Here is a 15,662-nt window from a genome sequence, read left to right on the forward strand (position 1 = left end):
CTGCAGCCACATGAACGCCTGCAGCCACATGAACGTCTGCAGCCACATGAACGCCTGCAGCCACATGAACGTCTGCAGCCACATGAACGCCTGCAGCCACATGAACGTCTGCAGCCACATGAACGTCTGCAGCCATGTGTACAAGTTCCCTCTCCTGAACAACTGCTGCGCTCTTCTAAAAATAAACGCGCTTCCTTGTTAACCTCTCCTGGATCATCCTATGTTTATTGGTTCCGTTGGCTGAAACAACAATTATAAATAACAATAATATTATAAATAATATATTTTTTGAAAAGTTCATTTGTTTTGTAAGCCTGGCGCCATAACATATATAGGGCTGTTGCGGCGCGTATCCAGGATACTTATGGCACCACAAATATATAGGGGCAGTTGGGGCGCGTATCCAGGATACTTATCGTGCCGGGATATTGCCTGGACCTGAAAATGTATTCTCAGTGGGAGAATAGCGAGGCATTGCAATACTGGGAGGGAAGGATTGGGTGAACTGGGAGTTGTGTGTTCTGGTAAAATTTTATTTCGTTTCTCTTTAGTTAATAAACATTTGTGTTATTTTTTGGGGATATTGGGTAATAAGATTCGAAACTTGCAGGGATAATCGAGCTTGGTCTACCACAGTTTATCAAGCAAGTTGTGTTATATAATAATATTGGGATTCATGATAATTTTAATATCATAATATTGACCGGCTGGCGTGGCCTGGGACAGATATTCTCTGTAATTTGAAAATTCTGATAACTTGTATCCCTTCATTAAAAATTTTTGTCATTCTGGATACCATGATCCTGATCATTCGAGAACTAACGAATAAAAAACAACATTTCTTTGAAACTCGTAATTTTGGTGTATAACAGAAACCCCAGTTTTATACACGAATCAAATTTATTTTCCTATTAAATAGAATGTAACGTACAAAATTAAAAATCAATTCAAATTTCATAACTTGCTTATATTTATCACAGTACTGCAATGCCGCGCTTTTCTCCCACTAAGAATTAATTCTCGGGTGCATGTAATATCCCTACCCGATAAGTACCCTGGATACGCGCCCCAACAGCATCAAACGAAAAATAAAATTACAAATGAGAACAACCATAGATTTGCGCACTCTACGCTGCAGCTGTATATTTGGTTCAGAAAAATTTATGTTACTGAGAGAAAGCTTTCTTCGTGATAAATCATCGAATTCAGAAGGAATTCAACATAGTTTACGAGAATAAGTGATAGGTGTTCAAACTTTTCAAGTCCTAATTCAAATTAAATCATTCTCCCGCAACCTAACACTTATTCCTCCTCTGTCGCAACTAAATTACTCCTCATACAGATAAAAATGTATGCACAAATAATATGAAAACGACTAGGGTCATTTCCATACTATAGGTCATAACATTTATAGCGAGTAATTAACTAGAGCTGTCGTTTCGCTACATTACAGTATAAATCAAAATATTGCAGTCTTTACAAAACTTAAAGAGGTAACATAGCCCACGCTTATTGGAACGCTTAAGCTTTGATATTTCAAACCCGTCTCGCCCTCTCCTAAGGCAGGACAATTGCTCTTCTCTAAAGTTTATTCTGTCAACCACAGATATTCGTAGAGTTTATAAGTTTATATTGATTTTCACCTCAGCATGTTGCTTCATACTTCCATGTTGATTTATGCTATTTAATTATCCAAGCGGTTTTAGCTGCACTATCACGTACTATCACTTTCATACAATTCACTTACACTTTCGTACAATGTTAGAAATTTCCACATTCCTTAGGTTCTAAATTTCTTTTTCTTCGTACCTTTTGTTGGGTATGAATTTGTAAATAGTAAGTGTTGGCTGAAAGACTTGTTGATGGAAACATCCGTTTAATTTTGCTCCGTAGGAGTGTATTAAGCCATTCCTCCCTAAGTTCTGTAGTTAAGTTTGAGTGATCACTCCTTGTTTTTCGTTTTATTTATTTTCGTCGATTATGCATGTTCGTGCTTTCTTTGATTAGGTAAGGGCCGACTCCAGTGTTGAAATTGGGCTTTGCCTTTACTTGTGGGATGACCACCTTACTGTAACTATGAGCTTTGGCTTTTTAATAAAATAAATATTCGTTCCTAACCTTTTGGGAAAGCTTGGCGGTTTCCTAAGCTAAACTTGCTAGTTAATTATTGGAGTCTGTCCTCCTTTTCTACTTTCAAAATTTCCCTTTATATGGCCTCTTAACATGCCTCTTAAAGTTACAGCTTAACCGCCATGGTGGCTAAAGATTTTAAGGTGGGTCCGACGCTGTTATAGTGACATAATTCGTCTTACATTTAGGCTCATGGAACTTATGATTTGATTACCAAGTATCTAACGGCTATTTATTCCTTTTATTCGATAGAATAACTGCGTATCCGGTGGGAAACAACCTTCGTTCTATCTATTGGTGACTTTCAGCGACACAGTTTACGATACTAAGAGCCTTCCGTATGTCAGGGTGTGTAAAACGTGTAAAGCTTTGCTTCTGTGAATGCGTTTAATTGGAACTTATTGCGACATTGGAATAAGATTGCTGTAATGCAGAATTGTATAACTTTAAAAAATTACTTCTTGCTTCTACAGTTATGTTGGGCCGGGTTTATTTGTCCGCATAACGTCGATAACCTGTATCGGAACCGCTACCAAGCGTTTTTTTTTGGGACTTAGTTCAATCCTTGGGATTTTGTGTGAATACGTCTGCTTCCTCAAGCTTTGGACCCGTCTTCTCTGAGATAAAGGTTCCATTTGTTTGCTGTTTTGTATTAAGCCTAAAAACAATGACTCGTCAGTGACCATGTCGCAGCTTCAAATCTACAGTCAACACTAATCAACATGCGACCAGTTTTCATGAACTTAGTATGTTGAATGTTGTGTTTATGGCTGCATGTAGTGGGGAAATTAATGTAATGATGAGGAGGTCAAATTGTAGAAATGTTTGTTACCTTAATGTTATTTTTTAACTTAGTGACCATTCGTAGGGAAATGAATTTTTATATTCCCAAAACTTTTGCTAAATGCACTATTTTATTTCACAGAGAAAATATTCTGGGGCCTTGAGTGTTCAGGATGTGTTTCAACTGAGAATATTTGTGCCTCAACTGAAGCACTTGCATGGTAACGTTATTAGTAAATTTGTCCAAGAGAACTGCTTACAATTCTTTTTAACCACATAATTTAACAAAATTTGTCAGTCAAATTAGCAAGCCGAGTGAGAAACAAATTTTCCAAACTTCTCGAGTGAAAATAAAACATATTTGTTGCGCGTGTGTTCATGTGTACGTTCTACGGCTCTGAGCGGGGACTGAGAGCCATAGATCTCGGTATAATTTGTGTATTCAAAAATTTGTTGTCTACAAAATATTCAGTGATGACATCGGCCGGAGGAGTAGAATATATGGGAATGATCTCATCCGGCGGGGTAAATAAACTGGTCATGAATATCACAGAGACTCTGAAAAGCTGGTTAGGTTCTCAATTGATTTATTCACATTCTGGCTTCTGAAACAAAAGGTGTCTCGAAATCTCAAAGTTTGTTCATAGATAAAAAATATCATATTGAGACACTTGGACGTATTTGAGACACCTGAACGGTCGTAGGCATCTCGTTTTCGGCGATTGCTCGGAAGAGCCTTGAAACGCCTAAGTGTTTCAAAACAGTGGTCAATTTTTGCTCAGTGATACCCCCAAATTTATAGGCCTATCTCTATCGCCAGTCCTTTTTTCAGGATTTTGAAATAATATCTATACTTGAGTCAAATAAACTTCTCATGTGAAGAATGATACACATTGCTTAGAAAGGAAAAGCTTTAACATTGTTCTGGTTTTCCGCAAGTGTGTCGGAGCTGTGAAGTCGTGTAGTACACAGGCCAGTGAACACCTGCAGCTACAGCTGCTGCTGCAGCTGCTGCTACAGCTGCAGCTACAGCAGCAGCGAACTGCTGGCAACGGCATGAACGCAAGCAGCCACATGAAAAACACATCCAGCCACATGAACACATCCAGCCACATGAACACATGCAGCCACATGAACACATCCAGCCACATGAACACATCCAGCCACATGAACACATCCAGCCACTTGAAGATATCAAGCCACATGAACACATCCAGCCACATCAACACATCCAGCCACATGAAGATATTAAGCCACATGAACACATGCAGCCACATGAGCCCGTGTAGTCGAGGTCACTTGTACACCTGCTAGCGCGAGTCTAAAAATAAACGCGCTTCCTTGTTAACTTCTCCTGAATCATTCGATGTATCTTTGTTCCGTTGGCTGAAACTTGTATAATAATAAATATTAATAATATTGTATATTACATATTATTTTAAAAATTTGTTTGTGTTCTAAGCCTGACACCGTATGGTTCCAAGCGCGTATCCAGGATACATGTATGGCAGCTCAACCTACTTATATGACATCTTGGGACGCGTATCCAGGATACTTACATGACACCTCAAATATATAAGGGCTGATGAGGCTCGTATTCAGGGTACGAATTGCAGCACAATATATAGGGGCAGTTGGGGCGCTGTAGCGGGCCAGCCTTGGCCGCGCTGTAGTTTTCTTCAGCCGCCGCACCTCTCTAACCAAGACCGAAGAGAAGAAGTAGGCGTAGGCAGTTTACTCGAGAAGCAGCTCGTTGCGAGTAGCCAGCCTACTTTTGCCTGACTCACCATGTACAGGTAACCAGACAGCGCACCGCCGGCAGTGAAACACAGTGTAACACAGAACGTATACTGGCAAGCGTGAACGAGGTTCAGCAGTCTGCATATGACGAGTATATAAAGCATACTAACAACGATGTCAGGCACATCGCATATCAGCTATTGTTCGCTCTGTTATGGTTCCATAGAGAGTTGTGCATCTTAAATCTACACACACCACACTGTGTAATGACTGTAAATATCTGTAATTATTGTCCATATAATGTCTGTACTATTAAACCTAAATGCATTTAAATATGATCCTATGTCTTTGAAGCGGGTTTTCCATGAAATATAAGTAAATCTGATGGCTTTTGTAAATTTGCTGAACCAGTTGTCATTCATCCTCGTACGTTAGGGCCCGCTTGCAGAGACCCAGTAACTTTGTGTATGGAGCGTAGTTATCCCGCTACAGCGCGTATCCAGGATACTTTTTTCCGGTAATTATTATTTAGTCTCACCCTCTCCTAAGGCGGGACTATTGCACATCTGTAAAGTTTATTCAGTCAACCACAGGTATTCGTAGAGTTTATAAGTTTTTAATGCTTTTCACCTCAACATGTCGCTTCATACTTCCATGTTAATTTATTCTATTTAATTATCCAAGTGGTTTTAGCTGCACTATCATGTACTCTCACTTTCTTACAATGTACTTTCGTTAGTGAAAGTGTCGCAGATTCAAGTCTACAATCAACACTAATCAACATGCGACCAGTTTGCATGAACTTAGTATGTTGAATGTTATGTTTATAGCTGCATGTAGTGGAGAAATGAATGTAATGATAAACAGGTAAAATTGTAAAAACGTTTGTTACCTTACCGTTATTTTTTAACTTAATGACCATTCGTCGGGAAATGAATTTTTCTATTCTCAAAACGTATGCTATATGCGCTATTTTATTTCACAGAGAAAATATTCTGGGGCCTTGAGTGTTCAGGATGTGTTTCAACTGAGTACATATGTGCCTCAACTCAGGCACAACATCGTAACGTTATTAGTAAAATTGTCCAAGAGAACTGCTTACAATTCTTTTTAACCCATAATTTAGCAAAAATTGTCAAAAAAATAGCAAGCCGAGTGAGAACCTTATTTTCCATTCTTCTCAACTGAAAATAGAACAATTTTGTTGCGCGTGTGCTCATGTGTACGTTCTACTGCTTTGAGCGGGGGACTAAGAGCCATGGTTCTCGGTATAAAATTGTATGTTTAAATGTTAGTTGTCTACAAAATATTCAGTGATGACATCGGCCTGAGGAATAGAATATTTGGGAATAATTTCATCCGTCGGGGTAAACTGGACATGGATATCACAGAGATTCTGGAAAGCTGGTTAGGTTCTCCAGGATAAAAAATATCAAATTTTGAGACACTTGGACGGATCTGAGACACCTGAACGGTCGTAGGCATCTCGTTTTCGGCATGATTGCTCGGAGGAGCCTTGAAACGCCTAAGTGTTTCAAAAACAGTGGTCAATTTTCTTTCGGCGATACCACCTAATTTACTTAGGATTTTTTAATAAAATATCTATACCTAAATCAAACAACTTTCTCATGTAGAGAATGATACACATTGCTTAGAAACAAATGCTTCCGTATTGTTGTGTTCTTCCTGATGTGTGTCAGAGCTGCGCAAGTGGTTAGTATCAAGGCCAGCGAACACCAGCAGCGTACTGCTAGCAGCCACACGAACGTCTGCAGCCACACGAACGCCTGCAGCCACATGAACGCCTGCAGCCACATGAACGACTGCAGCCACATGAACGAGAACGTCTGCAGCCACATGAACGTCTGCAGCCACATGAACGTCTGCAGCCACATGAACGTCTGCAGCCACATGAACGTCTGCAGCCACATGAACGCCTGCAGCCACATGAACGCCTGACTACCCAACCAAAGGCCTTACATGACACCACATTGTTTCTTCATGATATAAGCCACCTATCAGTAAACACACACACAAAGTCACAGTAACAGTATCACGAAATACGGTAATACAAAATACAGTAACAGTATTTACCAGTAACACAAAATACGGCTCACCTAGACGACTGTCAGGTAATCCCGTGTAAGCGAGGCACCAGTACGCAAGTCGGGATTGACACAGCTACCACCACCAGCCTCGGTCCACATCAGCCCCGGTATACTTAGTCTCTACGGTCTGAATGCAAGTAGGGAATTTGCAGCCTACATACAACATAACATACAGGTTCCCCCTCCTGAACACCTGCTGGCGCTCTTCTAAAAATAAACGAGCTCACTTGTTAACCTGTACTGATTCACTCGATATTTCTTTGTTCCATCGGCTGAAACAACAATAATGAATTACAATAATATTATATTATTTACTATATATTTTTTTGTACAACAGAATTCCCAGTTTTAACAAACTACAATGAAAGCAATGTCAATAAGAACAATGATGGGGCTTAATCATTTGAGGCTGTCAATAATTCAACGATAATATAAAATGTTCTCTGTACGCATCTCCTTTGAATTGTTGCTGTTCACCTGCCCCTCCTTCGTTTCCATTTTTGTTCATTTGTCCTTCCTTGCCACTTGGTCTACTTGAGACGCTAACGCTGCTCCTCTCTTGCCAGCTACAGGGGGCCGGTCTTTTAAGACCTAGAGTGGGCGAGGAGTGATTCCAGAAACTTTCAATAATTGAGACCTTCTGCCTTGCCGGTGAAGTTTATTCGCTACTTTAAGGCGAAATATTATAATAGGTAAAGTGATTGTAGACCGGCCTACTACTATCACTACTTCTGCTACTAATACTACTAATACAACTCTTACTAATACAACTCCCATTACTATACTACTACTACTACTACTACTACTACTTCTACTACTACTACTACTATTACTACTACTACTACTACTACTACTACTACTACTACTACTACTACTATCACTACTGCTATTACCACTATACTGCTACTACTACTATCACTACTGCTATTACTACTACTGCTACTAACAGTACAACAACTGCTACTACAAATAGAACAGGTAAAGCCTGTTGCTGCTCAACCTTCAATATGCAGGTGGACTAGCTTGGTTAAAGCAATTTTTATTTGGAATGTTTATCGCTGAACACTTGCGGGTATTGTGGTCGCTGGCTAACTCGTGTAAATCGACCAGTTACTGCTTGAATGCTGTCGGAGAAACAGTTGAAAAGTATCACTCTTACGGTAAGTTAACTTGCTGCACTTAAAACTACAGAGTTCTGCCCGATAAATTTGTTTAATATAAGTAAATAAAAGGTTATGAAATGAAATACTTGTACATTTTTTAATGAATTCAACAATGCTATTTCACTAAACTCGTGTAGCACAAAATTGGGAAAATGACGGCAGTGTTCGAGAGTTCGACTGCCGTGAGTGCTGGTGGCTGTCTTCCGGTCCACGGGGCTGACGATGCACAGGTCGTTTGGTTCTATTTGTTATTTTACGCCACGCAGTTCTGGCTAAATATTTAATAATAACTTTATCAATTAAATTTTTTTAGCTTGTAAGAGTAAAATACTGAATTACTATAAAAACGAGCTCTACTGTAGCAATAATTGATTTACCGCCCACCGTCTCCGATTGCCGCAAAACGCGGTGTCTGAGACCAAATGAATGAACATAAAATATACGTAATAAGGAATTGTGATACAATTACTCTAGAACGTCAATGTTTCGTTAGAAATATTAAAGATAAAGCGAAAGTAGTAGCAACAGCCACAAGCCAAATATATAAGAAATAATTCCGATTATTTCTGATATAGGTATACGGCTTGCGGCCATATAATACTATGGCCTCAATTTAGCCTTATTTCCCTGATTCACAAGACTAATCCCTTCCGATTCAAAAGACTGAGACTACAATTGCTTTATCATCGAGTTCTTAATCACTTATGATATTTTACAATAATAATTTTGCTCTTAAACGATTTTGTAACGCGGTCACTAATTTGTCGGTTCTGGCAATGGAGGTATTCACCCTGCTGATTACTGCTATTTGTATGTCTGTATCTATACCGTATGTCTGTACCTATACTGTTTTGTATCTGTACTGTATTTTCTATATAAATGATTATCTTCATTCAAATATTCATAAAAAAATTTTCACTGGCGGCAATGTACGATTGCATAGAATAAAGCCTTTTATTTTATTTCCCCACAGGAGATTCCTCTTGTGAGTTTCGCACCCTGAACTCAAACTTTAATCCTCTTCTGCCGCCCCGAACGGTCAAGCCCAAACCATGGAAGCCCCGCGAGCCGCTGCCGTCTTCCTTGTGAGTGGTGCGGCGTAGATGACATTACATGTCAAAATTGCATGTTGGTCTATTTGATTCCTAGGTATAAATGCTTCTTCAGCATGTATTCATTTCCATTAATTATTGTTGCTCACTTTCTGGGAACGCAATTAGTATCCATGCTACAAAGCCCCTGTAATAATTGTTAATGGCGCGTTCCTGTAATAATTAATAATGGTGTGTTCCTGTAATAATTATTAATGGTGTATTCCTGTAATAATTATTAATGAGAGTTCTTGTAATAATTGATCATATAACCCACGACGCTGTTCTTGTCCATGAGCAGGAACTGACAGCTAATTTTAACCCAGGAAATTTATATTTAACCTTATTTTTTAGGCCATCGCCGTGTTGACGTCTGCCGTGCAAGATGCCAGAGCTGGCAGCTACTCGCAGAAGGTACATTTACTAAGAAATATGATTTAAGACTTTTATTCTTAACATTATGTTTGGTTGCAACAATCTTTATGGGCAGACGGCTTGTAGTGCGAAGACATTCAGGTGACTTCAATGCACTTGACGGCTGATCCTCGTATCATTGCAATGCTGTCAAATGAACTTGAATCTCTCGCACATTTATTTACGTACATTTTCCTCGATACGTACGTAAACTGCTGGATGTCTTAGTCAAGTTCGTAATGATACTTCCCTTGTTTCTGTGCCGTCAATGTCTCAGTACAAAGAACTGTTCAGTCTTCGAACTTAGAACTCTTCTATTTCCGCAGTTCGTTGTTGACGGAGGCGTGAAGAGCAGTTTGTTCCATGAGTGCATTACCCTCGCCAATACGGTGGAGGGAGAAATTTTCTCCATACCATTTAACCGCGGCGTCGAATACCAGAGATTTGCCCCCAAGAAGTTGCTGGCTGTGGACTGGATGCGCTTGAACGGCGCATCGGACATCCTGGCTTGCGCGGATGCGGCCTATGCAAAGAGTAAGTGAAAATCAAGAAGAACTCATTCAATGATATAATTTTTTATGACCTATCGTTGATTTTTTATTGGTGGAATCAAGAAAATTAGGATTATAACTGATATATCGACGTTGCAGCTGCTGAAGCTTTACTGCAGGTGAGGTCAGTTGAGTAGAGTCGATTCCATGACCCTAAGAACTTTCTTAGACCAGCGTATAAGTAGCTTAAGTGATCCTCGGTAGCCTGGGCTCGAACAATGAACGTGCTTTAACTGCTGGATTCTAATTTCACAGGAAAAGGGTACTGTGGGCCAAGTTTTTTGCAAACTCGCCAATTGCAAAGATCTGATAGATGCGAAAAAACAGTTTCAATTTCGTAGGCATTTGTGTGTATTTAAAGGTATTATAACCAATCACGTCAGCCCTTCATTATTAACAGTTTTTGAACTATCGATAGCCAGAATCAACAAATTACATTTTATACTTGCATATATGTACATTAATTCAATACAGCACTGATGCTCGATTGAAAATGTCGATGTTTGAAATCCGTCGCTTCTTACGGCATTCACTCAAGGTCTGATTGCTATACCATGTTTGTCCTTACCTCCATCAGACGGTTAGGTTACAAGTCGGCATTTTCGAGACACTGATTTCGTATCTTGCGGAAACCAAGCTATCATACAATTAGCCCTATTAAACTTAAATGGCATAAAACTGTGTGTAATAAACTCCAAAGACTCCCAGCATCGATAAAACTTTGGTTGCTGCTTCACTCCAGCGTTAAATGTTGACCAAACAAAAATGAATTTAAAAAAAAAATTCAAAAAAAAAAATTTAAATTTCGACCAAACAAAATTTAGGGCCTGCACAATTACCAAGAGTCGAAACGGCAGAAAAGAAACGATGTTCAATATTTATGCAGTGTTTGCTAATGTTTCCTCCAGCCATTCAGAGCCATAAATTTTATCAAACGAAAAAATTGTTTGCAGTATCATTCAAGTTTCCGTAATACCAATTAATTGAATGTTGCGAAAAAATCAGCCCCTTTTTCAGAGAATATTTTTTTGCATATAAGAACGAGTTTACTCTCAACTACGTTCAAAAATCAATAAGGGATCAATTCATCAACGTCGAATCTCGATTTCACAAACATTAGATAATTATTGTGTCTTTACGAGTCATTTCTTGAGTTATTGAGTCTTTACTAGTCATTTGTTGAGTTATAGTGTCTTTACGAGTCATTTGTTGAGTTATAGTGTCTTTACGAGTCATTTGTTGAGTTATTGTGTCTTTACGAGTCATTTCTTCAGTTTTTGCTACGTATTTCTTATGAAAGCTTCAAATTTTCTGTTGTCTCTCAGGGAGAAGCGCAGTGAGTCAATAAGCGCTACACGCGCTGTCATCATGACAGCGAAAACATCTCATCTCATGTAGTCTTAATATTTCTTAATTTAGCAAATCTGAAATTTAATTATTTATTTTATTCACAGGCGCTCTCATGTTCAAGTTTGACGGCGCCTGCTACGCCAGCGGCAAGACTGCGTACGACGTAAATAACGACGAGCAGGACAGCGGTGACGCACCTGCTGAAGTTGTTTACGTCAGGACGCCTCGTAAGTTGTTTACGTCATGACGCCTCGTAAGTTGTTTACGTCATGACGCCTCGTAAGTTTTTTACGTCATGACGCCTCGTAAGTTGTTTACGTCATGACGCCTTGTAAGTTGTTTACGTCATGACGCCTTGTAAGTTGTTTACGTCATGACGCCTAGACGCCTCGTAAGTTGTTTACGTCATGACGCCTCGTAAGTTGTTTACGTCAAGACGCCTCGTAAGTTGTTTACGTCATGACGCCTTGTAAGTTGTTTACGTCATGCCGCCTTGTAATTGTCAACATTATTTCTTCGAAATTAATTAACAGATATTATAACTCCGTTTGTCTATTGATCAACATTATTCATTTTCCATTATTCTCTTCGACTTGATATCATAAACCTTTCGTTGTCACTTCTTTACCCTCCTGCGAGTAATTCATCTCACCTTCTGTATTTCCAGTCACGGGGGAAATAGTGCATGTAATACAGCTGTTCATTTCACCGTCTGTGTTTCCAGTCACGGGAGAAATATTTCATGTAAAACAGCTGTTCATCTCACTGTCCTGTTCATCTCACCGTCTGTGCTTCCAGTCGTGAGGGAAATAGTGCATGTAATACAGCTGTTCATTTCACTCTCTGTGTTTCCAGTCGTGGGGGAAATACCGGTAGTGCACGAAATACAGCTGTTCATCTCACCGTCTGTGTTTCCAGTCGTGGGGGAAATAGTGCATGTAATAATATTTCCAGTCACGGGGGAAATAGTGCCTGTAATACAGCTGTTCATCTCACCGTCTGTATTTCCAGTCACGGGGGGAAATAGTGCATGTAATACGGCAGTTCATCGCACCTTCTTTATTTCCAGTCACGGGGGAAATAGTGCCTGTAATACAGCTGTTCATTTCACCGTCTGTGTTTCCAGTCGCGGGGTAAATAGTGCATGTAATACAGCTGTTCATTTCATCGTCTATGTTCCCAGTCGTATGGGAAATAGTGTATGTAATACCGCTGTTCATCTCACCGTCTGTGTTTCCAGTCGTGGGGGAAATAGTGCATGTAATACAGCTGTTAATTTCACCGTCTGTGTTTCCAGTCGTGGGAGAAATAGTGCATGTAATCATGTAATACAGCAGTTGATTTCACCGTCTGTGTTTCCAGTCGTGGGGGAAATAGTGCATGCAGTACAGCTGTTCATTTCACCGTCTGTTTTTCCAGTCGTGGGGGAAATAGTACATGTAATACAGCTGTTCATCTCACCGTCTGTGTTTCCAGTCACGGGGAAAATAGTGCATGTAAGCATGTAATACAGCAGTTGATCTCACCGTCTGTATTTCCAATCACGGGGGAAATAGTACATGTAATACAGCTGTTAATTTCACAGTCTGTGTTTCCAGTCGTGGGGGAAATAGTGCATGTAATACAGCTGTTAATTTCACCGTCTGTGTTTCCAGTCGTGGGGGAAATAGTGCATGTAATACAGCTGTTAATTTCACCGTCTGTGTTTCCAGTCGTGGGGGAAATAGTTCATGTAATACAGCTGTTAATTTCACAGTCTGTGTTTCCAGTCGCGGGGGAAATAGTGCATGTAATACAGCAGTTCATCTCACCGTCTGTGTTTCCAGTCGTGGGGGAAATAGTGCATGTAATACAGCTGTTAATTTCACAGTCTGTGTTTCCAGTCACGGGGGAAATAGTACATGTAATACAGCAGTTGATCTCACCGTCTGTATTTGCAGTCGTGGGGGGGCTCTTGTACAACAACACATTCGTCCCCGACGGCCAACCCATCACCGCTGACGGCTGCTTACTCAGTAACTCATCGGGCATCGTAATGAACGGTCAGTGAATCAGTTAATGTATGAGTGTATCAGTGAATGTATCAGTGAATGTATCAGTGAATGTATCAGTGAATGTATCAGTGAATGTATCAGTGAATGTATCAGTGAATGTATCAGTGAATCAGTGAATGTATCAGTAAATCATTGAATGTATCAGAATGAGTCAGTGAATCAGTACATGTATCAGTGAACCAGTGAATAAATCAGGGAATTGGTGAATTTACCAGTGAAAGTATCATTAAAATTTTTTGATCTCCTAATCTTCTCTAGCGATAATTTGTTCATATAGTTGAAGAAACGAACAAAACATTTTGTTTGCCTCAACTAATTAACTCCATGAACAATTTATTCCTAAGTAAGACGTTATTAGAATTAAGAATTCATTATGAAAATTAAAGAACAATGTGTATAACTGAATATCTTACTCGGTAGGCCTCTCCTACACATAGCAGCTCAAGGGCACGTAGCGGTCTAACTAGCTAGACTGAACTACTGAGTAACTATACTCAACTATTAATATTATAAGTTACTCGTAACTAATGATGAACGATATCCTAATTTTGCAGACAACTTCAAAACCCCGTACAATGCGAGCCTGATGCCTGCTAAACTGACGTGCTGCAAAGGAAAGATCGCTGGCCACTGCGTCGACTTCTACGAACGCTCCTACAAATTTGCCTACTGTGAGGCCGTGTTGGGGTGCCAGGCCCTAGGCCTAGAGCTGGCCTCGTACGAACTCTACAACTACACTGAGATCCAGCAGTTCATCAAAACTTTATTGGCACCGCCAGGTGATGTTTACTTATTATAATTATTATACTATTTTATTATTATTATTATTATTATTATTATTATTATTATTAATATTATTATTATTATTATTATTATTATTTACCATAAGACAATAGAGTGTTGCCAGCTTTAATTAAACCATGCTGGCTTGTAGCCGAATCCTATTATTATTAATATTATTATTATTATTATTATTATTATTATTATTATTATTATTATTATTATATACCATAAGACAATAGAGTGTTGCCAGCTTTAATTAAACCATGCTGGCTTGTAGCCGAATCCTAATAACCCGGCGGCCACAATGCCGAATTCGACAACAAGTTGTGAGACTCGAACCCCCAACTCGCTGCCCCAATCTTGTTTATCTTTGTTTCTTGGCGGTCTTAACTGATTGTTAGAAATTTAATTAGTACATTTTTAATGCATTTCAATGTGTTTACATGTTCAAATATATTTAGAAATGAAGAAATGTCTAAATTTAAGAGCATTTCAGGAGTTTAAGTTTAACTAGATGCTCGTTTAGCTAATTTTATCTGCTATTATTTAAGGCATATCGCGTTAAAAATATTAATGTTTCAGACCGTTATTTCTAGACTTTAAAGGACGTAGAGTGAACATTGATCTAATATTGTCTCATTCGGATTTGGTGAATGTTTTTAATCTAAATGAATGTTAATAAAGTACAAACATCAGCAAAATATTCAGCAAGAACAATTGAATTTTATTCATTCCCACTATTCAGTATCCGATTACATAATCCCTTCTCAGCTCCATTCATTTAAAGTAGAATCTTTTAAAAACAGGCTTATGCAAATTCAAACGCTACATAACACTAATAAAGTATATTTGTACTTCAAAAACATACGAAAGCATTTTAGTCGTTAATATAGTTCAATTTAGTACCATTCAATTTATCACTAACAGTACGAATCGTATTCACATTCAAATCAGTAAACATTACAATTTTGTTAATATTCCCTGCCACAACTTTTTGCAGCTTCCTTATGGAGTTGGATTAACGTGAAGCGAGGAGACGACGGAGTGTTCCGTTTTGTGCCGGGGGGACAAGAGAACAAGTTTCCTTTCAAACCTTACACGACCATGGCATACAACTGCACCGAGTATCAGTCCAACTACGCCTACCTTTTCACATCGGACTGCGGGGCAAAATACGAAAGTAGGGCCATCTGCATCGGTCCTAACAGTGCCCTGCCAAAATGTCTAATTTTAGAATGAAGAAAGAACAGCTCACTCCTAGAAATAGGCGGGACTTTGTCCAAATAACAATGTACTTTTTTTGTCCCCTTGTTGGTCCTTCTGACCCACAAAAATCGCGGCAAAAGAGGGAATCAGCGTTACGGCTGCTCTCTGCCCGTGTAGGCAGTTAGGAAGTGTGTCATTATTTGGACAATGAGACATTATCTTTTCTGAGTGAGTGGCATGTGTTAGTCTGGAATTGCGCACGAATTTTATCTGAAAAAATTTTGTTTCT

The 15,662-nt window shown here is 39.2% G+C and overlaps 1 protein-coding gene across 1 annotated transcript; it reads left to right on the forward strand.

The window, feature by feature from the left end:
* The first annotated feature begins 7,885 nt into the window (after positions 1-7,885).
* Positions 7,886-15,510, forward strand: LOC108667297. Its single transcript, XM_018154304.2, has 8 exons — positions 7,886-7,921; positions 8,898-9,009; positions 9,370-9,429; positions 9,756-9,963; positions 11,435-11,557; positions 13,271-13,372; positions 13,939-14,163; positions 15,168-15,510. Exons 2-8 carry the CDS (start codon positions 8,977-8,979, stop codon positions 15,404-15,406), a joined length of 990 nt encoding a protein of 329 aa, XP_018009793.1. The 5' UTR covers positions 7,886-7,921; positions 8,898-8,976; the 3' UTR covers positions 15,407-15,510.
* The last annotated feature ends 152 nt before the right edge of the window (positions 15,511-15,662 follow it).

The sequence above is a fragment of the Hyalella azteca genome, unplaced genomic scaffold (assembly GCF_000764305.2).
Source record: "Hyalella azteca isolate HAZT.00-mixed unplaced genomic scaffold, Hazt_2.0.2 contig17970, whole genome shotgun sequence".
NCBI lineage: Eukaryota > Metazoa > Arthropoda > Malacostraca > Amphipoda > Hyalellidae > Hyalella > Hyalella azteca.

Coding starts and splice junctions, on each gene's coding strand:
- LOC108667297 (XM_018154304.2), top strand. CDS start 8,977: ATGGAAGCCCCGCGAGCCGCTGCCGTCTTCCTT. Junction 9,010..9,369: donor GAGCCGCTGCCGTCTTCCTT/GTGAGTGGTGCG, acceptor CTTATTTTTTAG/GCCATCGCCGTGTTGACGTC. Junction 9,964..11,434: donor GGATGCGGCCTATGCAAAGA/GTAAGTGAAAAT, acceptor TTTTATTCACAG/GCGCTCTCATGTTCAAGTTT.